This window comes from Podarcis erhardii (assembly GCF_964252035.2).
Source record: "Podarcis erhardii genome assembly, chromosome: 4".
Lineage (NCBI taxonomy): Eukaryota > Metazoa > Chordata > Lepidosauria > Squamata > Lacertidae > Podarcis > Podarcis erhardii.
This window is the reverse complement of record NC_138508.1, coordinates 55,714,114-55,741,467: the sequence shown is the minus strand read 5'-3', so window position 1 is coordinate 55,741,467 and position 27,354 is coordinate 55,714,114. Positions and strand designations below refer to the sequence as shown.

The following is a 27,354-nucleotide window of genomic DNA, read 5'->3' as shown; positions in this document are numbered from 1 at the left end:
CCATTTCCTTTGTTACTTAATGCTCCATAGTTAGAGGACCATTACCTCACCAGAAAGCTAGCCTGGCTATTCTAGGAATTGAATCCATTAAAAGGGGGCTCAATCATACAACCTATCCCTCCCCAAAACTCACAGCAGTGTGTGTGTGTGTGTGTGTGTGTGTGTGTGAGAGAGAGAGAGAGAGAGAGAGAGAGAGAGAGAGAGAGAGAGAGATGTATTCATTCTTCATTCTCATTTTATAGCTTCTGGGCACCATTTTTATTTAGCCTAGCTGTAACTAGGCTCCCAGACTGTAGTGTGACAATGAATTAAGGCCTAGATTCATAGTTGGCAATACCTTCATAATAAGAACTCCAGACGTTCTGGAAGAGAATATTAAACGTGTTAGAAGTACAATCTTAAAAAAAATAAAAATTATAGTATTCCTTTTCCACCTACACAACATCCACCTTAATCATCTTACACCCACATAACTGGCTCGACTTCAATGACACTGTCTCCTCTGCTAGCTTAAGAAACTGCTATATATTTCCATGATAGCTGAAAATGAACAATTTTCAAGTCAAGTTGTTAAATTCTACATGCTTGGAACAGTGTGTGGGTGTTGTATGGATTGGCATAGAGGACTGAAGAAATCACCCCCCTCCTGGGTGCACACACACACACACACACACACACATACACACACTTCTGATGACAAGCTGCTTGTTTACTTATAGGCTTGAATAAAGGCTTTTACTGCATAGCAGTCTTTAGTTAAGAAAATTGTATGTAACATCAAGATCAATAGTTTCAAATGCAATTTAAAAGTTTAGTGGGATCAATAGGATGCCCCTGTCCCTGTGGATCCCTAGACAAAGATAAGCAAACGTGCCAAAGTTGGAACTCAGGCTCAGTAGTCCTGTTAACTTATGCCAGCTATGTTTGAAACGTAGAAGCAATCAGATGTGTTGGACCAACAAAATGGTGACTTCCATTGACAGTGTTTCTTTCCAGGCCACTTCCATGTAATCTCTTTTGAACATTATCAGCACTGGGGTGGGAGTAACCACACTATGGTTACCAGAGTGTGAGGGGTATTTTAATGACTCCCAATCTGTTAACTTTAGTGGCTTGGATGCTGGGTCCATGAAGAGCGCCTTCTGTTTACAGAAGGGTTCTAATCCACCAGAGGCTCCTATCTGTGGCATGGGAAAAGTGGTTTTTGCTAATTTCTCCTCCGTAGCACCACCATCCATGCTGTTCTGGGGGGTTCCCTGGCCCTCTGGAGCAGATCTGCAGAAGAGAAAGGGGAAATTGGTCAATAGCACCTCCCCTCATTTGAACCAGAGCATAATTCCAGTCATAGAAACCTGGATTCCAAGTCATTGTCTTAATACCACCTTTCGCTGTTCTAATTGTATTTGTTTTTATTACACTGCTTATAGTCTATTGTTAGCTAACTTGAAACATTCATCAAAAGGGAGAATATAAACCCATAAATAAATAAATAAATAAATAGCCATTGAAGGTACAGTGGTAGCTTGGTTTCTGAACGGCTTGGCTCCCAAACAAATCAGCTCCTGAATACCACAAACCCGGAAGTAAGTGTTCCAGTTTGCAAACGTTTTTCAGAAGCCGAATGTCCGACTTGGCTTCCGCGGCTTCCGATTGAGTGCAGGAAGCTCCTGCAGCCAATCAGAAACCGTGCCTTGGTTTTCAAACTGTTTCGGGAGTCGTACGGACTCCCGGAATGGATTAAGTTCAAGAACCAAGGTTCCACTGTTGGTGAGAGCCAATTGGTACCCGCTTGCTTGCAGAGTAAACCCAATAGTGTATTACTAAACAGTATGAAATGAAACTGATGTTCTGATTATTTCTGCACCAGAACTCATGACACAACTGACCAGAGTGATGTGTAAAAGTAAAGGTAAAGGGACCCCTGACCATTAGGTCCAGTCGTGGCCAACTCTGGGGTTGCGGCGCTCATCTTGATTTATTGGCCGAGGGAGCCAGCGTACAGCTTCCGGGTCATGTGGCCAGCATGACTAAGCCGCTTCTGGCGAACCAGAGCAGTGCACTTGCACTTTGATGTGCTTTTGAACTGCTAGGTTGGCAGGAGCAGGGACCGAGCAACGGGAGCTCACCCCGTCGCAGGGATTCGAACCGCCGACCTTCTGATCGGCAAGTCCTATGCTTTGTGGTTTAACCCACAGCACCACCCGCGTCCCAGAGTGATGTGTAGTATGGAACAAATCAATAGCACACTATCATGTTGGAGTTTTTGTCCCTGATTTCCCACTGATATGCTCTGTAAGTGGTATTAAAGCAACACATGAAACATTGCTACAATACTCAAAATTCACACAATTTGCTAATAAATGTTGAGCACACAACAATAACTGGAACATATGCAAAAAAAATTCTTTGCAATCAAAAGTATGGGTAACTGTATCCATCATCTCAAGGAGGAGATCTTATAAGGCTGGTATTAAACCTTTCTCACTGCTTTGTTCACATAATCTCAGCAGACAGCACATCAGCATCTCATGGTAATTTGTTGTTCAGTTTCACCATATGCTTATTGTAGCTTGATCTGATCTATCCATCATTTCCTACTTGTTCTCTTGCAACCACGTCTTAACTGTCCCACTGCTTCTCTGAAGTCTGCTAATTGTCTCCTCCCTGCTGACAGTTAAATTTCCTTTACCACCCCTCAGATGACAAAGGTAATTTTCACGTTATGATAATCAGTCCATGTCAATAACTACGGGGAAATACCAAATAAGTTCTATGGTATAGTTCATTTTTTAAAAAAAATAATAATATTTATTCAGAGTTTAAAAGTTACAAAAAGAAAAAAGAACAGTACAAAATACAAAAAAAAAGAGTACAACAGCAACAGAAAAAAAAATAAAAAATACATTCACTTAAAAAAGAAAAGAAACAGATTAAACCTTTACATAACTTTCTTCCTTTACTTATTTCCTTGACCTCCTCACACCTCCCAATTTTGTATTCTAGTTCAAATCGTTATTTCAGCAAATCCTTCCAACCTTATTTTCATTTAAGTAATTAATTTAATATATTATAATTTAACGTCCTCTCTTTCGTCAATTTCATCAACTCATTTTTACTTAATCCTTTATATCATTTCTACCAAAACCACCTAATTTTCTTTTCCCAACATCTTTCTAACAGTCCTTAATTTTACAATATTTTTGAAGATATACTTTAAATTTTTTCCAATCTTCTTCCACCGACTCTTCTCCTTGGTCCCGGATTCTGCCAGTCATCTCAGCCAATTCCATATAGTCCATCACTTTCATCTGCCATTCTTCTCGGATGGGTAATTCTTGTGTCTTCCAATACTTTGCGATTAGTATTCTTGCTGCTGTTGTAGCGTACATAAAAAAAGTTCTATCCTCCCTTCGCACCAATTGGCCGACCATGCCCAGGATAAAGGCCTCTGGTTTCTTCTGGAAGGTATATTTAAATACCTTTTTCATTTCATTATAAATCATCTCCCAGAAGGCCTTAATCCTAGGGCATGTCCACCAAAGGTGAAAGAATGTGCCCTCAATCTCTTTACATTTCCAACATTTATTATCGGGCAAATGGTAAATTTTTGCCAGCTTGACTGGGGTTAGGTACCACCTGTAAATCATTTTCATTATATTTTCTCTTAAGGCATTACAAGCCGTAAACTTAATACCTGTGGTCCATAACTTTTCCCAGTCAGCCATCATAATGTTATGTCCAAAATATTGTGCCCATTTAATCATAATAGATTTAACCGTTTCATCTTGTGTATTCCATTTCAACAGCAAGTTATACATTCTTGATAAATTCTTAGTTTTAGGTTCTAACAATTCTGTTTCCAATTTTGATTTTTCCACCTGAAAACCAATTTTCTTATCCAAATTATAAACCTCCCTTATCTGATAGTAATGAAGCCAGTCTCGTACTTAGTTTTTAAACTGTCAAAGCTCTGCAGCTTTAATCTATCTCCATCCTGTTCCAAAATTTCCCAATATTTTGGCCAGTTTGTCTCCATATTAAGTTTTTTCAGAGCCTTAGCCTCCATTGGTGACAGCCACCTTGGTGTTTTACTTTCAAGCAAATCCTTATATCTCATCCAGACATTAAACAATGCTTTCCTGACAATATGATTTTTAAAGGCTTTGTGTGCTTTAACCTTGTCATACCACAGATATGCATGCCATCCAAAAACATTATTAAAACCTTCTAAATCCAAAATGTCCGTGTTTTCAAGAAGCAGCCAATCTTTCAGCCAACAAAATGCGGCTGATTCATAATAAAGTTTAAAGTCTGGCAGGGCAAATCCACCTCTTTCTTTAGCGTCAGTTAAAATCTTAAATTTTATTCGAGGTTTCTTGCCCTGCCAGACAAATCTTGAGATATCTCTCTGCCATTTCTTGAAACAGTCCATCTTGTCCAGAATTTGCAGTGTTTGAAACAAGAACAGCATCCTAGGCATCCTAGGCAATACATTCATCTTTATCGCAGCAATTCGGCCCAGCAGTGATAACTTCAATTTTGACCATATTTCTAAATCCTTTTTCACTTCCATCCAACATTTTTCATAATTGTCTTTAAATAAATTCACATTTTTAGCAGTCATATGAACCCCTAGATATTTCACTTTCTTAACCAATATTAGTCCTGTCTCCTTCTGAAACCTCTCTTTCTCAATAGTTCAGATTATGTTTTTGTTGTTGATTAGTTGTTTAGTTGTGTCCAACTCTTTCTGACCCCATGGACCAGAGCACACCAGGCACTCCTGTCTTCCACTGCCTCCCGCAGTTTGGTCAAACTTATGCTGGTAGCTTTGAGAACACTGTCCAACCATCTCGTCCTCTGTCGTCCCCTTCTCCTTGTGCCCTCAATCTTTCCCAACATCAGGGTCTTTTCCAGAGAGTCTTCTCTTCTCATGAGGTGGCCAAAGTATTGGAGTCTCAGCTTCAGGATCTGTCCTTCCAGTGAGCACTCAGGGCTGATTTCCTTAAGAATGAATAGGTTTGATCTTCTTGCAGACCATGGGACTCTCAAGATTCTCCTCCAGCACCCTAATTCAAAAGCATCAATTCTTCGGCAATCAGCCTTCTTTATGGTCCAGCTCTCACTTCCATACATCACTACTGGGAAAACCATAGCTTTAACTATATGGACCTTTGTTGGCAAGGTGATGTCTCTGCTTTAGGAAGTCATTATTTTAGCTAAACTGAAGTTCCAAAAATTCTAGGTCTTTTTGTCCACTGAGGATTCCTGAAGTCCTGAAAGCACAATATCAGTAACAATGGAATCCAGTGCCAAAGTTCAGTGAAATTACATGGGCCACAGAAAACTCTTCTATCTGTCTACATGCATCCATTAGCTATTTACTGTGACAACAGAAAATGTCTGTAATTATTCTAACTGCTAAGAGAGGAAACAGTTGACAATAGGATCATCCTGTGAAATTGATTGGCAGTTTCCTCTCATAAAGTGCAGATCCTCCTCCTCATCCTCGTCTTCTTCTTCTTCTTCTTAAATCACACTGAGGAACTTTTAATCAAAGAACAACACTTTAATCAATTAACCACACCAATCAATTCATTAAATCTTGCAGCCCTTTTATTTTCACATAGTACTGACAGGGTAATGCTAGGATAATGAAAAATAGACAAGTTCAGCCATGGGTTCAGAATGCCAACCCCTATATCAACACTTCCCAAATTAGCATTGCTTTGGCAACGATAATAAAAGCACAGAGAAAGATACTATGCAATTGCTTGACTTCTGTTGTCATTAAGAACAATGCTGTCTGGAGTTGGGTTGCGATGCGCTCTCTTTCTTCCGAAAACAGAGGAATAGCATGAAAAACACAATAAATACTAGCTAGCACCAAAAAAGGGACAATGTTTTCTCTTATGCCTTCTCCGTTAAGTACCACTAATAACCGTCAAGTTCACTCTCCCAAGCCCTGCTCAGTTTGAGTGAGTGTTGCAGGTGGAAGTGCTGTCTAGTATACTCACCATTACATACATACATACATACATACATACATACATCATGTTATTTGTATGCAGCCTTTCCATAGGTACAACCAGTGCTTTTTTCTTGGGGGCGGTGCAGGGATACGCATACCCCTAAACATTTTGTGAATCTTCGTACTTTTGTCCATTTACTGTATTTATTTTTCCCAATTTGAACTATAAAATGGTTATTTTCTTGAGTCAAAATGAGAGTACCCCTAAATATTTTTTTTAGAAAAAAAAGCACTGGGTACAACCATGCACAAGGCGGCTTACAGCATGAAAAGATTTGCATTACAAATATAATAAAAGTAGTCATAACAATAAGCACATCAAAAAGCACACAACCAAACTGAACCATTTCCACATAAATCATAATATCTAAAATAAAGATGCCAAAGATTATTTTAGTAACATCAGCAACCCCGTCTCACCCATTCCGCCCTCCAACAATTTAAAAAAAAACCTAACCAACACCTCAGCCCAATAGTCTGTTCTGCAGCCTCATCTTTTGTAGCTGGAGTCAGTCAGGGCTCTCCTCTCCCAGGCCAGGTGGCCAAAAGGCCTGCAGGGCAGGAAACAGGTCCTCCAGGACTCACAGCCAAGATGGTATTGCCAATTGAACTCAAGGTGTCTTATGTTTAAGTAGGCATATCTAGGATTGTGCTGATAGTAATTTTCACTGTCTACAACACCTATGTAGACAAGGTGGCTATGGCAACAATCTCAGTGTTCCTTAGGTCATGGGTCGGCAAACTAAGGTCCGCGAGCTGGATCAGGCCCAATTGCCTTCTGGATCCAGCCCACGGAGAGTCTGGGAATCGCCACATGGATCAACAGCACGCACATTCTTTCCCTCTCCCTCACACGGCGGCAGTGGCAGCGCCTCCTCCCTCCCTCCCTCCTGGCTTCTCCCCGCCCTGCCTAAAGGAGGAAGGGGGCTGGGCTTTGTTGGTGCCAGCAGCAGCAGCAGTGCTCGAGCGACTGCCATTTTAAGCAGCCCCTCTCCAGAGCCCTTTCACCTGCCACTCATCATCCCGCCGCCTCCACCAGCCGCTGCCGCTTGCAAGACACAGGTAAGCAGCCACCGGGGCTCGTGGTGCTCTTGCATCATTTCCCCCCAAAAATATAGTCTGGCCCCCCACAAGGTATGAGGGACAATGGACCAGCCCCCTGCTGAAAAAGTTTGCTGACCCCTCCCATAGGGAGCGATCATCTGAAGGTGCTTCCATATGTTTTGTAGACTGCTTTTCAGCTTCCCCTAAAATTTCTTCCAAATTATTTGGAATGGTTGCACTGAAGCCAAAGTGAGAGGAACAGGGGCCTGAATCAGGGCCAAAGGGTGGAATAAGCTTTTATGAAAAGAGCCTTGTGCTATCTGGATTCCCGCCAGAGAGTTGGAGAGAAGATGAGACAGAATTCATACAGAAAAATAAGGCAGGCAAGAGGCCCCCTCAATCCATGTTTCACTGATGGTAGAGGAAATTAAGACCCTCTTCCCACCTTGCCACATTACCCACACACACATACAGAAGCAGGAGCACTTGTGTCAATCTAGCTGCTTTCATGATATTATGCTGCATTCTTCCCCAAAAAAGTCACTTGGTGCAATCCTAGGCATGGCTGCTCAGAATTAAGTTCCACCAAGTTCAGTGGGATTTACTCCCAGGTATATGTGTACAGTGGTACCTCGGGTTACATACGCTTCAGGTTACTGACTCCGCTAACCCAGAAATAGTACCTCAGGTTAAGAACTTTGCTTCAGGATGAGAACAGAAATCATGATCCGGCGACGCAGCAGCAGCAGGAGGCCCCATTAGCTAAAGTGGTGCTTCAGGTTAAGAACAGTTTCAGGTTAAGAACTGACCTCCGGAACGAATTAAGTACTTAACCTGAGGTACCACTGTATGGGGTTGGAGCCTCAGTGGCAGCACCAGAGAAAAAAAAATATGGAGGGGTTCACAGAATGGGCAAAGTACAGCTGGAATAAGAGAACAGATTTCTTCCACATGTTAGTTTTCTGAAACAGAAATAATGATACATTTCACATTAATGCTCCCACCCCAACATACCTTCATTATAGTAAGTCCCATTGTTGCTTTTTCATGGTGTTATCTTTCAAGTTAGCACATTTCAGATTACAACCTTATTTTATTTTTTCACTTTGTGGTTTAGTTATAACTTGTATGTGAAAAGTTTTTGCTGTTGTTGTTATTGTTGTTTTAATTGTACCCCGCCAATAGGACTGGTCACCAAGGATTCAAGTAATCAAAGGGATGGGGTGGGGGGAGTTAATGTCGGAAAGGTTGGTTGCTCCTCCCTTCACTCTTCTCTAGAACCATTTATTAAGTGACTAGGAAAGCTTGTGACAGACTCAGCCGGTCAACCCCCTAGAAATATGTAAGGTGGCCAATCAAGCATTGCCAGGTGTCAGAACCCTTATGCTGTCATTATTGGCCCTGTGAACATAGTGCTGATTTGGTCTGATTCATCATTCTGAAGATATTGCCTTGCATTTAGAAGCGCCAAGTCCTTAAGACTGTGAAGACTGGCTTGAAAGTGTGTGAGCAACTGATGATGAAATCTCAGGAAGGCAGGGGAATTGGGAAAAGGCAAGCAAGACTGGCAGTAACATTTTCCCCTGCTGCATCCTACCTGTTTCTATTCATTTTTGGTGGCAAAACTGAAGCTAGTGATAGGATGAAGTTTCTCAAATCGCTTATGACTCGTTTTTTTTGGGGGGGGGCGGAGTTTGGGTCCCCAAAGGTAAGGTGGTGAGGAAAGCAAATTTCTTAAAGGATTCATAAACGGCAGCTTTACCATTGCCAACAATGCAAGGGTGAGTTCTTCCTCTCCCCACTCCATCACACAACACTCTCTAGCACCTTCAGGTTGTAGGGGCAGTTGTCTTTCAGAGAAGCTTTCCTTCCATTACTGCTCTGCTCAGTGAGCAGAGCCTAGTAATCCTCAAGCTTCTGAGGATTCCGCTAGCCACTTTTTGGAAACCAGATAGTTCCCTTTCCTTCATTCTCTTCCTTTGCTTATGCCTCTCCTTGCTCCGCCTCCCTGGGGAACGCCGGCTTCCCACACTGCGATCATTTCTGAGCACACACCTCTTTGTCATTCATTTCCCTCACTTTAAAGCCGCAGTGTTGCCTCTGCGCTGCCTGACTGACCCTACTAAATGGCAAATTTCACCGCTTGCCATGTATCCAAACGATCTAGGGCGGAAGAGCACGTCTTTGCTTTATGCTACATTTCCAGACATCATGTCTCATTAACATCTGTCTGGTTGAACAAAGCACTTCGCTCCACGGAATTGATGAAAGCCAGGCAGGGGCTCCAGTAACGTCCTGAACCACAAACAGAAGAGGAAGCAGCCATGATGTGACCCTGAGCTGAGGGCGCGTCTCTGGCTATTGATCTACAGTGACCTCTTTAAACTAAGCACTCCCAGTTCCTGCATACAGATTTATACATGATGTGGAATCCACCTGTATGATATAATGAATTTGACATATTGTCAACCCTCTCAGTTACCAAGTGTACCACAAATGTAAAAATGTTATTTAAAATAAAGGCAGCTGCAGCTACATACCATTTATTTATTTATTTATTTATTTATGGGTTTTTTTAATAATAATAATAAAACACCCTACACCTTTCATAGGTGTCAGTACAAAACATATTATATATCTCATCATTTCCCCCTAACAAAATATTCAACCATTTTCCCAGACCTTTTTTGTAAACTCATGCTGATCTGTTTTATAGAGTTGCTGCTTTTAGTTCTATTTTTTTAAAGTATTCATTACTTAGTTGTGTTTTTAAAACAAAACAAATTCCTTCCAGTAGCACCTTAAAGACCAACTAAGTCAGTTCTTGGTATGAGCTTTCGTGTGCATGCACACTTCTTCAGATACACTGAAACAGAAGTTTCCAGACTTCTGTTTCAGTGTATCTGAAGAAGTGTGCATGCACACGAAAGCTCATACCAAGAACTGACTTAGTTGGTCTTTAAGGTGCTACTGGAAGGAATTTGTTTTGTTTTGACTATGGCAGACCAACACGGCTACCTATCTGTAATTTGTGTTTTTAAGTTTATTGCAAGCAGTTCTGATAATGTTTTATTTGAATTATGAAGTAGGAATCTAAATAATAAATAAATAACTGTGCCAAGATTACATCAAATAGCTTTAAAGTGCTATTTAAAGTTCCTCCTTCTCCGAGGTATATTAACTCGGTTGTTTTTTAAAAAAAATAGTTTAATTTAATCTAGAAATAACAGGGCAATATGACAATCTCTAAAGAGTGACAAAAGTTACAGCTGAGTTGAAACAACTCATCCATGTTTGTATCCAGTCTTACCAAGTGCAACCATTGTAGCAGAGCTCACCATGTGTCCTACTTTACAAAGGGCAGGCCTCCATTTCAGAGGGCTGCGTCAGAGGACAATCCTCTCTTTGTAGGAGTCCTCTGGTTAGGGTTGTCCAGTCCAAGGCCAGTTTAAAGAATCAGAAGAAGGGAGACAAGGGACTTGAATCTGCCTGTCAACAAACTGAAGAGAGAACATGGCACCTAGTCACAGTCTTCTCCACTCAGGGGAGAGGTAATCTACAGCCATCATTTCTAAATGTGCATCTTTATATATAAGTCACCTAATGCAGAACTGGTCCATTTTTATTGGTGGTGGATAAGTAGCCACCCCAATTGTGGATCCTATTTTGGACACATCTCAAAATGTCCATCTGTTTATGGTGGTGAAATCCAGTGACATTATATGTGATTACATGATCACACAGAGATCTCTGTATTCTCTGATTCATTGTCTTGGACCACTTGACTTTGTTCACTCCACAACAATGATAGGAACATAGGAAGCTGCTTTATAACGAGTCCGACTATTGGTCCATCTACCTTGGTATTGTCTACAGTAGCTGGTGGTGGCTCCTCCAAGGTTGCAGGGAAGGGACATTCCTAGCCCTGCCCAGAGATGCTGAGAGCTGACTGCCTGCAAATAAGTTGCTCTACCGCTGAGGTACGGCCCTTCCCCATGTAACTATGATAGTTGTCATCAGGTCACATCACAGCACATTCAGCATGGAGTATTGTTGGCTGCATACCCTCACAGGAAATTGTTTAGAGAAGTCATTGTCAGTCATGGAGTTCAGACGTGATGGCGGCAGCCGTTCTTTGACACCAATTTGGCATTAGCTCCTCCATGACCTCATCACCAACCATAGAAAGATGCAGCCATGTTAGACGTGAAGGTGGATTTTAAGGGAACACTGGACATTTACCCTCTCCCCCCTTAAAAAAAATAGAATCTTTGATTTGAAAGAGGAGACATAAAAAATACCATAGTACTAATAGAAATACATCATTTAGTAAGATTATTCTTCCTGGCATCTCTAGCTGAATATTTCCTCTTCTGCATCTGGGGCTTTAAAAGGACAGTTAACTCACCACATTTTGCCTTTTGTATTCTCTTCTTCTTTGGAGTTCTTAAAAATGACTCCAGATCTCCTCCTGAATACATGAACCTGAAGTCCCGTTTGTTTGTTTCTCCCCACTGCTTTTCATTCCAAATGAGTTGGTTCAAAGGAAAAGATATCTTTGTTTATTCTCCAGGCCTTTTCCTTGCAAGGCAACATTTTTTTCTTCCACGGGATCACGTTAGGAGGAATACACACAAAGGGATGATGTGTCAGGACTCAAAATCCACATGGATTTTTCGGGGGGGGGAAGCAGGTGCAACTTACCTGAGGAACGTTCCACTTTGCAGGTGACAATGTATCTGAGATCTTATCTTGATCTCTGTTCCTTATATCATGCTCCTTTAGATTTTAGAAATAGCAAGGCAGGAGTAATATGCTGCTGATCACACCCATTAAAACATTGAACATTATACGTATAATGTGAGGAGCAATCTATTTATACATGCCACAAAGTCAACACCCTCCCCACTGCTACCTGTAGCCTATTGGTTTCAATAGTCTTTCTCAGACACTTGTCAGGCTGCGTACCCACCATATCATGCACTGAAAGCACATTTCCTCCCCAAATAATCCTGGGAACTGTAGTTTGCCCCTCACAGAGCTACAATTCCCAGAGTTTTCTGCAGGCATATCCAGGCATACTCAGTTCCAGGATACATTCCATTCAGGCAAAACCACTCAAGGGTGCACAGTAGAGCCAGCTAGGGACATGATTTAATGATTTAGGAAGGAGCATGGTTTGAGGAGAAGCCAAAGGCTGGCTAGACAGGCCTGGGCCTGGCTCCTGCCAAAGAACAATGACAGATGTACTGTCTTGTCAGTAAGGAAGCCAAGTTTTAGTCTAGCAAAGTGACAGCGTATAATCAGCAAAGGGAGAAGAGCAGAAATTAGTCCAGTTACCCGAGGAGCCCATAATGAAGGAAAAATCAAGCCAACTCGAGAGAGGGGCTTCAGGGTTCCTGAAATGTTTATCGGGGAGAAGGCCTGGGCTCAGGTTTCTGGGATCAGGAGCAGCAATCTAAAACTGCACATGAGCATGAAATTGTTCCAACAGTTGGCCCTGCCTACCCACCCACCTGCCTGCCTGCCAGCGTTTCACTTCTATGATAATTCTTTTGAAGACATTACTTGAGAATCCTTTTCAGGACAAAGACCAAGACACCAGAATGGTTGTTTTGGGACCCATTAGGAATCCTGTGTTAAACTTTTGGATGCAAATGTGTTACGTCCTCGAGATTTTCTGGAGCAACCTTCAAAGTTGTCTGATTCTGTAACTTTGAGGTTGCCTTTCCATTGACAGGCCTTTTGAAACAATGACTGGTACAACAGGTGAGAGGAAATGATGCATACTATAAGAATAAAAGTATTATTTTTTATACTTTTTAAGAAGTATGGTATTTTACGCTGCCAGGCTTATGCAGAAATTGAGAAAGAATGTTATGTGATAGTTTGCTGATCTCTCCTTTTTATTTTTTACATGGTTTCTATTATAAATATGTATAGTTGAAAAATGCTTTGCGTTTTTTAATGAAATTGTGGTATTTTTATAAATGCATAAATATTTGTCCAGAGACCTCAGGATGGGATAAAAACTAGATCCATGCCTTAAAAAATGAAGCATTGTGGATAAATTTCTCATCTTTAGTTGAAAGTGATGGTAGATAATGAAGACTCAGGGAGTTAAACACTGTGAGTAGAAGCCAAGTGTTGTCCTTGTGCTCACAGAAGGGTTTTGATGGAGCAGAATCTTCCACTAAGTGGGGCAGGGCATGGGCCCTACCTGAAAAAAATTGCTCCAGAAAATTCAGGGATCCTCTAAGCCACTGTAGATGCAGGAGCAGGGCAAGGGGGAATAGATGAATCTTATGGTTCAGGGACGTCCAACTCCCAAGAGACTGCAATCTGCTCCCAGAATTAAAAAACTAGCAGTGATCTACCCATGGGGGGAGGACCCAAAGTTGTTGAGCTTTTTTAGGGGGCCAGGGCAAAGCTAATGAGCTAATTTTAGGGGGGGCACCAAAGTTCTTGAGCTTCTTTGGGGGGGTCATAAATCGCTCACCAAACAATAAACTGGGCAGCAATACCACCATCTTCCATTTTTGTGCAAATGAAGGACAGAGCAAGGGGGCAGGGCAGATATCACCCAGGGATCCACCTGTCAATCATGGTCAAGCGGTTGGACATCCCTGTTATAGCTCAATTCTTTTAGCAAATGCATCCACTAAAACCATTAGCCTGGGGGCACCAAGTATATTCCACTTCTTCTTCATTTGGGAATTGGTAAATTGCCATAATGATAAATAAGGTGTTTGGGTTTTTTTTGTTTTTTAAAGGTCTCAAATGTTTTGCTAGCCATTTTCCAATGGGAAAATATTTGTTGAGTTCAACTGGGGAAGGGGGAGAGAATTGCACTGAAGAGAGAATTTTGAACTGATATCATAATACAGTAATGGAAAAAAGGGGAAAGGGATACAATAAAATTGGCCAGCTAAACTCACTATTATATCATCATTTTCACATACTAATAGGTTGTCAGTGCAGCAAATTTAGTGTTGCATATCTAGCATGACGTTCCTGTCCATCATAGCTATGTGTGCACCGTAGCTTTAACATACAACAGAGCTGCTAGGAGCCATGTTGCTTCTGATTTCTCTTTCCTTTCTTCCCCAGGGATGACGTGTCAAGCCCGAAGTTCTTATGTTACCAGTGAGATCCTGTGGGGTTACCGTTTTACACCTGTTCTCACGCTAGAGGACGGATTTTATGAAGTTGATTACAATAGCTTTCATGATACATATGAGACCAATACACCATCTTACAGTGCCAAAGAACTGGCAGAGATGGCCAGCCGTGCAGAATTACCCCTCACTTGGTCTGTGTCCAGCCAATTAGACCAGCGTGCCGAAATGGATACTGAAGAGGAGACCAAGAACCACGAAGAACAAACTGAAAGGAATGGTGATGTGGCCAACTTAGAGAACGAGTCCAAAGTTTAGAACTTCACAGTGGGGACAGAGAACCACTAATCTTCCTTTAAAAGGGGAAAGAGGGAGGACCGATTAAGGTGTGACAAGCCTTCCTGCCCATAAGGCAAGCAAAGATTTGGGTTAAAGCTGCAATATCCCTGCAATGTTGCCATGTAATCTCTTATCCTTGTTCTATTTTTTCAGATAGAGAGCTCAGTGTTCACACATGCAGGTGTGTGGTTTGGGGCTGGTTTCTAAGATAAAGGGCAGAAGTTTGTTAACCTGGGCCAAAAGCAAAACACAGTGACTGTAAGTGAAGTCCATTCACGTCCTGAGCTTTAACTCCAGTTTTTATATACTGTATTCTAAGACAGTTTTGAATGAGATGCCTGCATTGCAGCTTTTAGGCCCAAGGAGGTGAAGAGAAAGGTCTGAAATTCAATGAGATACTGTACATATGCCTTATGTATTTTCTTTCTCTTTCAGTTTAGTAATAAACCCAGCATGTACAAAAGTACTGTAGTAAAGAACCTCTAAATAATGTACATACGTGTGTAATTAATGTAGGTTTAGAGATATAATTTAGAAAATAATGGGATGCAAAAAACAAAACAAAAACCCAACCACCTATCATGAGGAAGGCAGTTCTCTTCTAACACCAGACGTTTATTAGAGTTTGGCACCCATTTATAACTGCCCCATGAATGCATGTCTATTTCCTCATTGCACCAGACTGGCAGCTGTTTAGAGTACCTCACTGTTTTCTTAAGCGATGATTTAGCTGACTCTAAAAAGCCATAGGTCTGGGGTGGGGGGATAAGGGCAGAAAAATTACAACACGATTCCTGATAAACTGTGAAACTGTTTACAAAACAATCGTTTTCTTTGTAATGTTATATGGTTAAAAAAAAAAACCACTTCTGGTTACTTGGGCAGGACAGGTAGAATTTAACTGTGGCAGATTCTTGTCCGAGGCAAGGATTCCTTTTGTATGACATTTGTCTATCAGAGATTTTGTGTTGGGCTATTAACCCTTTAAGTGCAATACTTTGGGAAACTTTGGTTTTCAAAACCATTCAGCTAAAAAAAACAAAAAACACCTGTGTAATTTGCTATATCTATAGCTATATAACCTATATAAGCCATGAAAAGTTTTGAATGTTATACCATAGTTCAGCAGAGAACATTTCCAGCTGATGTTCTATCTGAAAAAAACAACTGGACTTCAGCTGGATTTCATTATTGTAATAGGTACTTCATATGTCTTGAATACTCCCTGCAAAGATCTGCCAGCATGTCAGCCTTGCACATGTGTCGTTTCTGTGATGTCAATGAGCACAATCTGTAGGCCTCATTCTGCCATCTTTACTTATAATGAGTAGTGCCTTAAGTGCTTTCCAGTGTTACATTCTCCCAGTGGTTGACAACTGCAAATGAGTAGATACAACAGCTACACAGCATCCTTGACCCAACTGCCACCAGTTCATGCATTCAAAGCTGAATTATCTCCTGAAGAAATAGGTTTGGGATTGTTTTGGTCCTAATCACTTACTTACTTACTTACTTACTTACTTACTTACTTACTTACCGGTACTTACTTATTTGCTGCCCATCTGACTGGGTTGCCCCAGCCACACTTGGCAGTTGCCAACAAAAAAATGAGTAAAAACACCAGTGTAAGGCATAGCAAGCAGCATCATACAGTACTGTGTTCATCCTCATGGCTCAGATCAGCATTTTAGCCATGACAAAATCAAAACAACAAAACAGAAGAGGTCTTTATTCTGTTCCCATATGATTTTCTTGAAGAAGAAAAATTTGCAAAGATTTTCCACCAAAAAGCTTTCAGGCTGTCATCTAGGGAATAGACCTAATAAAATGTTTAGCTACTTATCCATGGATTCATGGCTAAGAGAGCAATCTGCTGTGGCAAGCCATTAATATACTACCAGATAAGAACATTGTAATACATACATAGACATTGATTTAATCATTGAGCAGCCCAACCCCCAAAGTTCTTTATTATTGTTTGATCATTAAAAAAACTTACCAAGTACTATCTTGGCACCCAAATCCCAATTAAATATGGATAGCCATAGCATCACACACCGACATTATCAGAACGGCATGTTCAGGAAACTACTTCAAACATTTACATGGCAAGTGTGTTACATCAATCCATATGTATGTCAGGTGGAATTAGCCTTTTACATTTATTATGCATTAATGCATTAATACTAATCCTATTCTAACCATTTATGCCTTGCCCTCACCATAAGTAGACCTTGAGTACTGCAGGGTTGCTGAGCATTTTTCCATGAAAACTTAATGGCCAGGTCCACGCATCACAGTAAACCATAGTCTGAACCAAACAATGACTTACCATTAATAAGTATTTTGGCGGTGTGTGCCAAGTAAATCACACCTCTCTGTTCCTCACTTTGCCAAGCCAGGATGAGGCCAACCCTAGCGCTGGCTTAGTACCGCATGAGAACCATCACTAGTGGTTTGCATCTCTTCAAACCAATCAAGAAGGCGAAATTTGTTCTTGGGCAGTTCTTGGCTCACTGCTTGTGATTTGTTTGGAGAGAAACAATGGACCAGTCCTGCTTTAAGTATAATGCTAAACTAGACATATAGTTCGTTCCCCTCCCAGCTCGGTGGGGTGGGCACAGGATAGCAGCAATGCCAACACGCTGCTCATTCACGGTAAGCCATGGTTTGTTTCAGACCATGGTGTACCATGATCTATGAATGGGGCTAAAGCAGCATTTGCTAATGGTCATGTCTGCTGGTGGCATAATGGTACACTGACATAACTTGCTGCATGGTACACATTTAGTTGCTAAGGCAGTGAGACTAGGATAGATTTTTGCCGAGGATAGATTACAGCTCCCAAAGGAACCCACATTGTGTAATTTGTGCATGTGGAAATCTCTCTGTAGAAATAAAGTAGTGCAATTCAAATCAAAACCATTTATCCTGAACTGACTCTGCTGAATTTGGTAGCATCCAGAGTATATTACTGCTCAGTCAGAGTAAGGTTGGCAGAAGGTTGGCAGTGTGAATAGAGGACAATGGTTGTAACTCCGTAGTAAGCCCTTTCAAACAAAACAAACAAACTGCAGCCTTAATTTTGTGTTTATGCCTGCCTAATCTGAAAACTAAAAGTGAATTGAGAAGAAGTTCAATTATTTTTTGTATGAAAGTATATATTATCATGTTGTAAAATACATGACTCAGGAGAAATCTAGTAGGCAGGTAGAAATTTTGCACTGTGATAGATTTTTCACATTTAGTTTGCATCAATATGCTGATTTTCTCTTAATGCCATTCCAGTTATTTAAGTTTTATGGAGTTATGACAAATATGCCATTTGCACTTCCCAGGAGCTGTGTTCACTTCTAGCCGAAGATGTTGTGCCACTGAGCTGGATTGATAAAACCAGATGCACTTGTGCTTATTGGAATTGGAAAAATATTTCCTGGTCACTTGCACAAAAGAAGTGACCTCCATATGGTTTTCACTGCCCTGGCCATTCCCCAAAAGGTGTTTTGTGTGTGTGTCAGGTTGACAAGTTTCACCAGGAAGATATAGAATTCTTACTTCCTTTCATTTCCACTTTTGGAAGCTAGTTTCATTGTAGATAATGTTAATATGTAGTCATAAGTCCTTTGTATGCCGTCACCATGTTGGAATGTGCCAGTTATTTATGTTTATATAGCTCACCCAGATCCCAACACAACTCTAGTAGCACTTTGCTATGTGCAACCTGGAAACACAGGTGCAGGTATATATCCCAGGTGATGCATCCATGTTGGGTTCAATGGAATAGATGAACATCCCAGTCACAGCCACAGCCACACATCTTGTGGGTCTCCCTGTCTGGATGAAGAACTGTCTATAAGGCTGAGTTTGCATGACAGAAGAAGTTACTGTCTAAGTTCACATAAACCATCCACCTTCGTAGCTTACCCAGTAGAGCATGAGACTATTAATCTCAAAGTTGTGGGTTCAACCCCCATGTTGGGCCAAAGATTCCTGCATTGCAGGGGGTTGGACTAGATGACCCTTCCAACTCTACAATTCTATAATTCTATGAAATCACCCTGTGGACTTTTGATGAAGAATGGTATAGAAATTTAATTATTAGATTAATAATAATAATAATAATAATAATAATAATAATAATAATAGGATTGTTATAGCCACTGCCATGCCCCCAAACTATGGGCAGAGGGCCCAGAGCAGGGGTCACAAACTTTTTCAGTAGGGGGCCAGTCCACTGTCCCTCAGATCAGGTGGGGCGGACTATATTGGGGGGGGTTAACAAATTCCTGTGCCCCACAAATAACCCAGAGATGCATTTTAAATAAAAGGATACATTCTACTCATGTAAAAACACACTGATTCCTGGACCATCCGCAGGCCGGATTTAGAAGGGGATTGGGCTGGATCTGGCCCCTGGGCCTTAGTTTGCCTACCCATGGCCCAGAGTCCAGAAAAAGAGGACTATTTTTGTTTATCTTAAATATTTTTGACAAGGGTGGCTTGGTTTAGCCCTCTCCTTCCAGTCACAACTCTGAGGACTAAGAGTGACATTTCCATAAATTTTTGTGGTGGTGCATTAACATACATCAGAGTTGGCCTTATAACAGAGAATCTACAGGAGAAAGAACTGTGGAAAGCTCCAACAAGGTTCTACTAAAGATCCAACTTACTCTACTAATGAGAATGCATGCGAAAGAAAAATAAATAAATAAATAAATAAAAAAGTGAGCTTATTTGGGAAAAGAAGCTTTTTGCTCTTGTGATTTTGGGGTCCTTTCTGTAATCAATTGTGGCAGGTTTAGTAAGGTTTGTTTTGTTTGAAAAAAGATTAAAAGCGTGCCATATGAAAATTCGGTCTGAAGGTCCTCTTAGAGCTTTCTTTGCAACCTTTAGCACATAAAGTGAAGCTGCATCATTCTGACACATGCATGTGTAAGCTGTAATGTTGTGAGTAGGGCACAAAGCTTAAAAGTCTCTCTCAAATTGTCTCTGTTATTATCAATGACGCATCCAATGTAAAGTTTACGGAATCTCATTTTTGTAATATAAGCTTAAAACTCAAAGCTTCTGATGCTTTCAACGGGGAGGCATCACCAAAATTTTGTACTAAGAATGTCCCACACACTTCTATTTTTCTACAATGACTGATTAAGAAGTTTAACAATGTATTTTGTGTCAATTATTTCCACTGAAATGTTGAAAAGCAGAGAAGAATGGAATGCTGTTAATTAACAATGGATTTTCAAAGCCAATCAACAATGAGTAGTGTTTTTCATTCTTTCAGTACATATATACTGATCCAGAAATTTGTCATAATTAATTTACTTTTATGTTCTTTATTTACGTATTTATATTCTGCCTTTTGGCCCCACATCTTCCCTCACACAAGGGGCTCACAACATAAATGAAAAGCAATATACAATTCCCCCCCCCCAAAAAAAACAAGCTAAAAACCAGAAACCAGATATTAAAATCACATAAATGGAGGGGGAGAGAATTAATCCATACCAAAGTGTGGGAGAACAAAAAGTGTTTGGCAGTCTTTGGTTATTAAATAACGGGGTGGATTTTCTGACCAATAACACTTGTGGGTTCTTATGTTTAATTGGGATGACTACACCATCTAAGGCAGCAATCCTGTACATCTTTATTGGGAGTAAATCCTATTGGGCCCAGTGGGACTTACTTCTAAGTCGACATGCACTGCCTTGTACCAATAGACAAATTTTCAGAAGCATATAGACGTGCTTTTCATATGCAGCTGCTAAAGTGTATGCCTCAAGTTCCAGCTGAAATTCCTATATGTGTATTTCCTATATATTTCCGTTCCCCTGCCTCAAATCATCTTCTACAATTTTAGAAGCAAAAAGGCAATTCATGTGCCACAAGGTGCAATTCACCGTGTAACACTACTGTGCAGCTTTCATTTCAATGTTGCTTCGTACAGACCCTTTCTAGAGAAAAGCATCTTCATCATACTTGAATGGAACGTGTGCAGGTTTTCATCTTTCTGTGGCCCCTGGTGGAATAAAAACCATCAAGGGAAGCTTGCTGTTGATTTTAATGGAACCAGAACTGCATTAATTAACTGCAGTTAATGCCCACCATTAATTTCATGTTCTATGGTTAATTAAGCTCTGGCCATGAGCAAAAAAAGTTACAGCAGTACTAAAACTAATCCCTAAATGAGCTTGATCAATAGTGTTGCAAAGATTTATGCATGTAAATAACTTACCCTCTTAGAGCATGAAAACCACTTGCATAAATCAAGTCCCACCTGGGCTTAAATGCATGCAGGTTTAGGATTTTTCTCAATACATACCAGTGATCTGGAAGGTTCACTGGTGCCCTCTACAAACAAAACTCAGTACTACAGGAGCCAAATTTCTGGCTTCAATGCATATGTTATTGCTGCTTAGTGAAGTTCTTACTTAAATATGTCATTAATTACTTTTAACATGTAACCAATTTGTCTGACACTCAAAAGAACAGAATCTTAATTTAACTGAAGTTCAGTGAAATTCATTTTTGAATGGTGCAGTTGGCTCTGAGGGTCTCCAATTGTTTCCTTTTGGGAATTGTTATCTTTCCTTTCTTTTATTTTTAAAAAGCCAGTTGCTCATACACTTTGGTCACAGTCCACCAGAAACATTCACTTAGAGCCCTGGAATAGCTCAATTTTCGTTTCCAAAGGCCAGGCACTAGAGAATGCCTTCATGGACTGCACCCTATTTGGTTTGGTCCATTTCTAGGAAAGTTTGCGTTGTGGATTTGATGTCATTTCCGACAATTATAACTAAAATTCAGGAATTGTAGATGTCTCACACCATCATTTCATGCATAAATATTCAGGTTGAGAAGCAAACTAGCAAGTTCAAGAAAGGGTTTCTGTTGTTCAGTTTAAATCATTCTGTTTAATGCCCCTGTTTAATGCCACTTAAATTCCTTCTTAAGAAGATACTTTGTTGTTGTTTAGTCATTTAGTCGTGTCCGACTCTTCGTGACCCCATGGACCAGAGCATGCCGGGCACTCCTGTGTTCTGAAGATACTTTAAATCACCCTTATTTTGCAGATCAAGTTTCCTTTTCACTTCACAAGCACAACAGGAGCAAAACAGTACCCTAAACTGCTGCATCCCTGTGGATTTCTGCATACGTTTACTTATTTACAACCTATACTGACATGCAGTTTGCAACAGCCATTCTGATAACTCAGGCTGCATGTCAAACTCCACTTACCTCAAGTCAGTATGACACTTCTGAGTATACATGGCTATGATTATGCTGTTCCTAACTATCTGATGATGAAGAAGAAAATACATAAGGAAATAACACATTGTCTTGTCATTTCAATATCCCCACTATATGGAAGAAAAGTGAAAACACAGATTCAGATATGTATTGTATTATTTTTCTCATGACATGGTCAGCATTATTCACCACCCCTTTTTTCAACAGATGCTGCCTTTACATCAGGATGGAGAACCTGTGCCCAGTAAGCCAGATGGCACACTGCCTCAGCAACCTCAGTCTGCCATCAGCCAGCCCCCAGCTGCCTTCCTTCTTACCTGCACTCAGTCTACAGCATGGCAATGCCTGTCACCTTCCTCCTCTTTAACCTCACAAGGTTGCCTTTGTAGAACTCATCAGGGTGAAGGATCATTGGCTCTGGCCATAGGTGCAAATTCCCTGGGTGCCCCAGCACCCACAGAATTCCCCATGAAGGGTCCCGTGCACCCACAAATTCTGGTGCCAGGGCCATGCACCCACGGCCCCAGGCATCCATGGTCAAGCTGGCACTTCTGACTCTGGCTCTATCTACTGTTGGCCTGTCTGCCACCCTGCTAGCCTCAATGGAATTAACAATGTCTACTGTGATACCCCATAGCAGACAATGAAAGATGAAGGTCCAGGGAACTGACAGGCCTCTGGGCTGGGAACACAGAGACTGCTCCCTATCTTCAGGAACCCTCAATATATTAATTATAAGTAAGGGCTCTGGCACTGTAGTCCCAAGTCACTGATGAAAAGTTTTTCCAATATATTTACAAGTGTTTGTTTTTTTTCTAATTCTTTGTTGCTCCAAGTGTTTTTCCTCTTGCAGATATTAACAGGATGTAAAGTTATTATATTTATCTCTATAGCACAAGTCAGTTCCTCAATTGAGGCCTGAATTTCCTCGTTTTTAAAAAACATTTGCCACAGAGAGAGATATTATTCAGATTGCAAAGTGTTGGTTGCAAGGAAAAATTTAAAATCATAAAACATGCAGCAAAGTAAAGTATGGAAATATAGTCTGTTAGGCCTTTTAAATATGCACTTGTGAGCTTCTTCCAGAGTTACCCTCTTCCCTTAACATAGAAAAAGACCAGATGTTTAGTAAGTAAAAAATGGTTTACTTACAACCTCTCCAAAGGTCAGATTCATGTGCTTTTCCATATAGCAGTCAGAAAACACAGGCAGTAAAACTTGGCTTAGTTACAGTAAAGTTCCTAAATTATTGGCATAGGAACTCAGGGGAGGCTGGCTAGAGCCATGCAGTCTGAACTGGGGCAACCAGCTCAGACCTTCTCACATTGAGCTTCTCAGGTAGACTAATAGGCGAACAATAAGCTTGATTACCTTCCTCCCAAGGTGAGGGGAAATGATCTTCATGCATTAATTAGACTTAAGCATGTTGGTTATATGAAGCTTGTTATCCCACACAAAGGAGGAAAACTTTTTAAAATAAAGTCCAATCTACTATAGTAGAGCAGTTGACCAATTTTCCAAAAAAAAAAAAAAATCTTTGTCCAATTACCAAGTTTTCAATGACCAAATAACCACTTTTTAAAAACTAGATGAGCCTAGAGGTCCCTTCCAACTCTACAATTCTATGATTCACATGCATTTAGATTCTACAGCACCTTGATGAAACTGTTTCCCAGTTATTCTTAAATGTAAAAATCTCAGCCTTAAAAAAATTGCCCTGCAATTTGTCACAATCCAGCCAAAGCTGGATTACAAATTCTTGTTGAAAGCAGTGGAAGGGAACAGAACTTAGTCACACTCCCAAATAAAGATGCAAAGGATAGTATAGTAAGCCACCCCCCCCCCAAAAAAAAAACCCCAGTTACTCAAGCCCCAATGAATCCAGGGTCAGTTACTCTCTCACAATGACAATTACGATTGCAACCCTACTTCAGATTTGTGAAGCAGGCAGTCTATTGACACCCTCTGACTTCAACTGAGTCTTCATGGAACAGGAACAGGAAGTGCAATGGATCTGTTCTCCCAGCCAACTGGTGTTCTTCAATTATGAATTTAAAACACATTAATGTATTAATGCTGGCAGAGCCAAGGGACATATTCAAGCTTGTCTGCAGTAATTTCAGTGCTCAAGTCCCTTTCACAGGGCACTGATGTGGCTAGGAATTTTGTCACATACTCCATATTAAACCTCACCTTTTGGAGCACCAAGAGAAATGCGCAGAGCTCCCCATGCATTTTAGAACCTCAGAAAAATGGGGTTTAAAAACATGCAGGAAACATTCAAAGGTACAGAAGCATCCCCACTTCACACGTGGAGAGCACCTCCTAGGATGATAAGGGAGGGTGGAGTTGGCATGCTTGAGCCAACACCACCACTACCCTGAATGATTTCTGTACCTGGTGAAAGGATGCTTCTACAGAGCTAGAATGAGGTGGCTACTTTTGGCAGTGGGTGTTGGCAGGGGCAGAGGAAGGGGTGTGTGCTGGGTGCGGGCCGCCCTGGGTGTCACCACTGAGGGGGGTGACAAAATGCTGGGCGCCACTCACCGTGGGGCCTGCAGCGCGCCCGAGTCACGTGTCTCTCCTGGGAGAGACATAGTGGTTTGGACGCGCGCAGGCTCCCCACTGCCCAAATGGTCAGCCCGCTGCCTCCTCCCCAGCTGTAGGGAGGCTGAGTGGGAGGAGGCAGGCAGACTCTGGAGGCCCTACGGTGTGCCCACCCCTATGGACGACTCACCCCACCCCCAGGTGCGCCGCCCCAGGCACCCAAGCAGCTTCCTCCACCGCTGGGTGTTGGGACAGCCCTCATATAATATATCAAAGAAACAGGGGGCCCCAAATGCCAGTAAGTGATTATGCTTTAGTGGAGTGTGTGCGTGTGTGTGTGTGTGTGTGTGTGTGTGTGTGTGTGTGTCTATCTATCTATCTATCTGTTTTGAAATGAACAGGAGAATATGAAGGAAGTGAGCATTTGTACTACAAACAAGTGGATTTTAAGAAAACCATTATTGCCTCTTGCTAACCTTCAGATGGCTATGTTTCCTTTTTTTATTTGTTTTGAGCAGAAATATTACATTTTTGTTTGTTAAAACTTGTCCCTTGAAATACTTGGAACAATATTTCTTAATAAAGTTGAAGGAGAATCATGGCCAAATTACAGTGTGGATTACTAAAATCCTGTAAAAGGAGTCAAACTCCCATGCATGCTTGTCCATGCAAAGCTAAACAGGAAAATGCATTTCTAATTTGGGAGATGGCAAGAAAACACAAGTCGGTCTTGTTGAACTAAGTAAATTCATTGGAAGTATTAACTGTAGGTGCATCAATGACAGAGGTTTACTATGATATCAGGGCAATTCACACACTTTTTCTTTTTTTCTTTTTTGCAGCATCCACACAACATTGCTCAGTATTTATCCACAGTCACTACTAGAATGGAAGCTCATTCGTGTTTTTTGTTTAGTTTTTTCTGGGTGGTTTGTCATGTTTGTGGTGGCAATTTTCTCGGGGGGGGGGGGGCTCTGTCACCACATATCAATGTTTGAGTCTTCCTTACCTGAGCACAACCAAGCTACAGTGGTACCTCAGGTTACATACACTTCAGGTTACAGACTCTGCTAACCCAGAAATAGTACCTCAGCTTAAGAACTTTGCTAATGCATAAGCACCACTTTAGCTATGAGGCCTCCTGCTGCCGCCACGCCATCCTGAAGCAAAGTTCTTAACCTGAAGCACTATTTTTGGGTTAGTGGAGTCTGTAACCTGAAGCGTATGTAACCTGAGGTACGACTGTATATGGGTTCCTTGTGAGAAAAAGGTTAGACATGAAGAGAAATGCAGCAGGCTATAGTAGAAAAAGTTATGACAAAAGCTTAAATTTACCTGAGAGGAAGTCCTGTTGGTTTTAGTGAGATGAATTTCCCTGTTAATATGATCAGAGTACAAACCCCATTGAAATTAATGTGACTTAAGATTCACAATAATAAATTTTGTGAAATAAAATTAATGGCTTAGCATTACCTCTGAAGGTAGTCTATGTGAACCAGTGCTTGTTGATGGATTGCACAAACTGTAATCTTCAATTCCAAAATTCAGTGGGAGACATATAATATATTCCCCAACATTTTCCTTTAAAAAACATTTATACATCCCCAGGAGATCCCAAATTTAATCAGAGCAGCAGCTAAAGAGCAAGGAGATGTTTAACCCTTTCTCTGTAGGATGTTTGCTCACTAAAAATCCAGTACATATTGCTAGTACCTTACATGTTAAAAAAAAATCCCTGCTGCCCCTTTTATTAGATGATGGAAATTTTGTATATTTGCAGATTTGAATATTGGCTTTTGCATTATTATGCAAACCAAGGCAAAGGTACTGCAGTGCTGTAAGTGATTCAGTCCTGTTCTGGAAACAGAAATTGAACATATTTTGACATGTACTCATAATGCTGTCAGTAACTTTTCTAACATCCTTCCTCTTTTATAAGAGAGAACTAGATACATTTATACCACCCGTTATTAGTAAAAGTCTATCATTCTGCCTGCCACTGTGATCAGCACTCACATAAAGCTCTATGCATGCACACATATTGGCTGGATCCTGAGTTGTTCCATTAGCAGAAGGGCTCTCTCTGTTAATGGAAGGGACCCCTGTCCCGTGGAAACATCTGATGGTGAAAGGCAAGATGGAGGCAATCTCCACCATGCCCCCATGTTCTCTCACAGGTCCCAGAGCCAGCTCCCATGCTGTTCTGTAGGGTAACCCCATAATCTGAACAAAACAAATTCCTTCCAGTAGCACCTTAAAGACCAACTAAGTCAGTTCTTGGTATGAGCTTTCGTGTGCATGCACACTTCTTCAGATACACACAGTGTATCTGCATGCACACTTCTTCAGATACATACAGTGTATCTGAAGAAGTGTGCATGCACACGAAAGCTCATACCAAGAACTGACTTATTTGGTCTTTAAGGTGCTACTGGAAGGAATTTGTTTTGTTTTGACTATGGCAGACCAACACGGCTACCTATCTGTAACTGAACCCATAATCTGAAGACATTCAGGGATTGTAGTAGCCTACAGTGGGAAAGAGGTGAAAATTCCCTCCCTCTGTTCCACCAGTGGGAACATCTAGAGAATATTGTAGAGAATATTGTAGAGAAGAGCCATAGCTCAGTGACAGAGCTTGTTTTGTCTGCAGGAAGCCCCAGTTTCACTGTGAGGCATCTTCTGGCAAGAATGGGAATATTCCTCATCTGAAACTGTAGAGAGCTGCAGCAAAACTGTTGACAACATTGAGCTAGGAGGACCAATGGCCCTAGCCAGCGTAAGGCATCTTACTATGTTCCAAGCCGTTGTATTTTAGTTCATACAAGGAGCTCTTTGGTAGCCAAGTCAAAATGTCATTCTCTTTGAACAGCTTGGCTCTTTTGCCGCATCACAACGTTGTCGTGACATTCCAGACACCATATGGGGGGGGGGGCTGCTGTTCAAAAAGAACAAGTATTATTCTCCTTTGTGATTATTGAATCAGGGTTCTCTGGATCCGTGCCTATATAGTAATAGGATAAG

The 27,354-nt window shown here is 41.1% G+C and overlaps 1 protein-coding gene across 3 annotated transcripts in view; it reads left to right on the top strand.

The window, feature by feature from the left end:
- KCNJ6 (potassium inwardly rectifying channel subfamily J member 6) overlaps positions 1–15,026 on the top strand; it is a 104,316-nt gene extending 89,290 nt beyond the window's left edge. For all 3 annotated transcript variants that reach the window (XM_081859902.1, XM_081859901.1, XM_081859900.1), the window contains one exon: positions 14,186–15,026. In XM_081859902.1, the coding sequence (XP_081716028.1) occupies positions 14,186–14,511 (326 nt within the window). In that variant the 3' untranslated portion in view covers positions 14,512–15,026. The remainder of the gene's footprint in view (positions 1–14,185) is intronic.
- Positions 15,027–27,354: the final 12,328 nt, after the last annotated feature.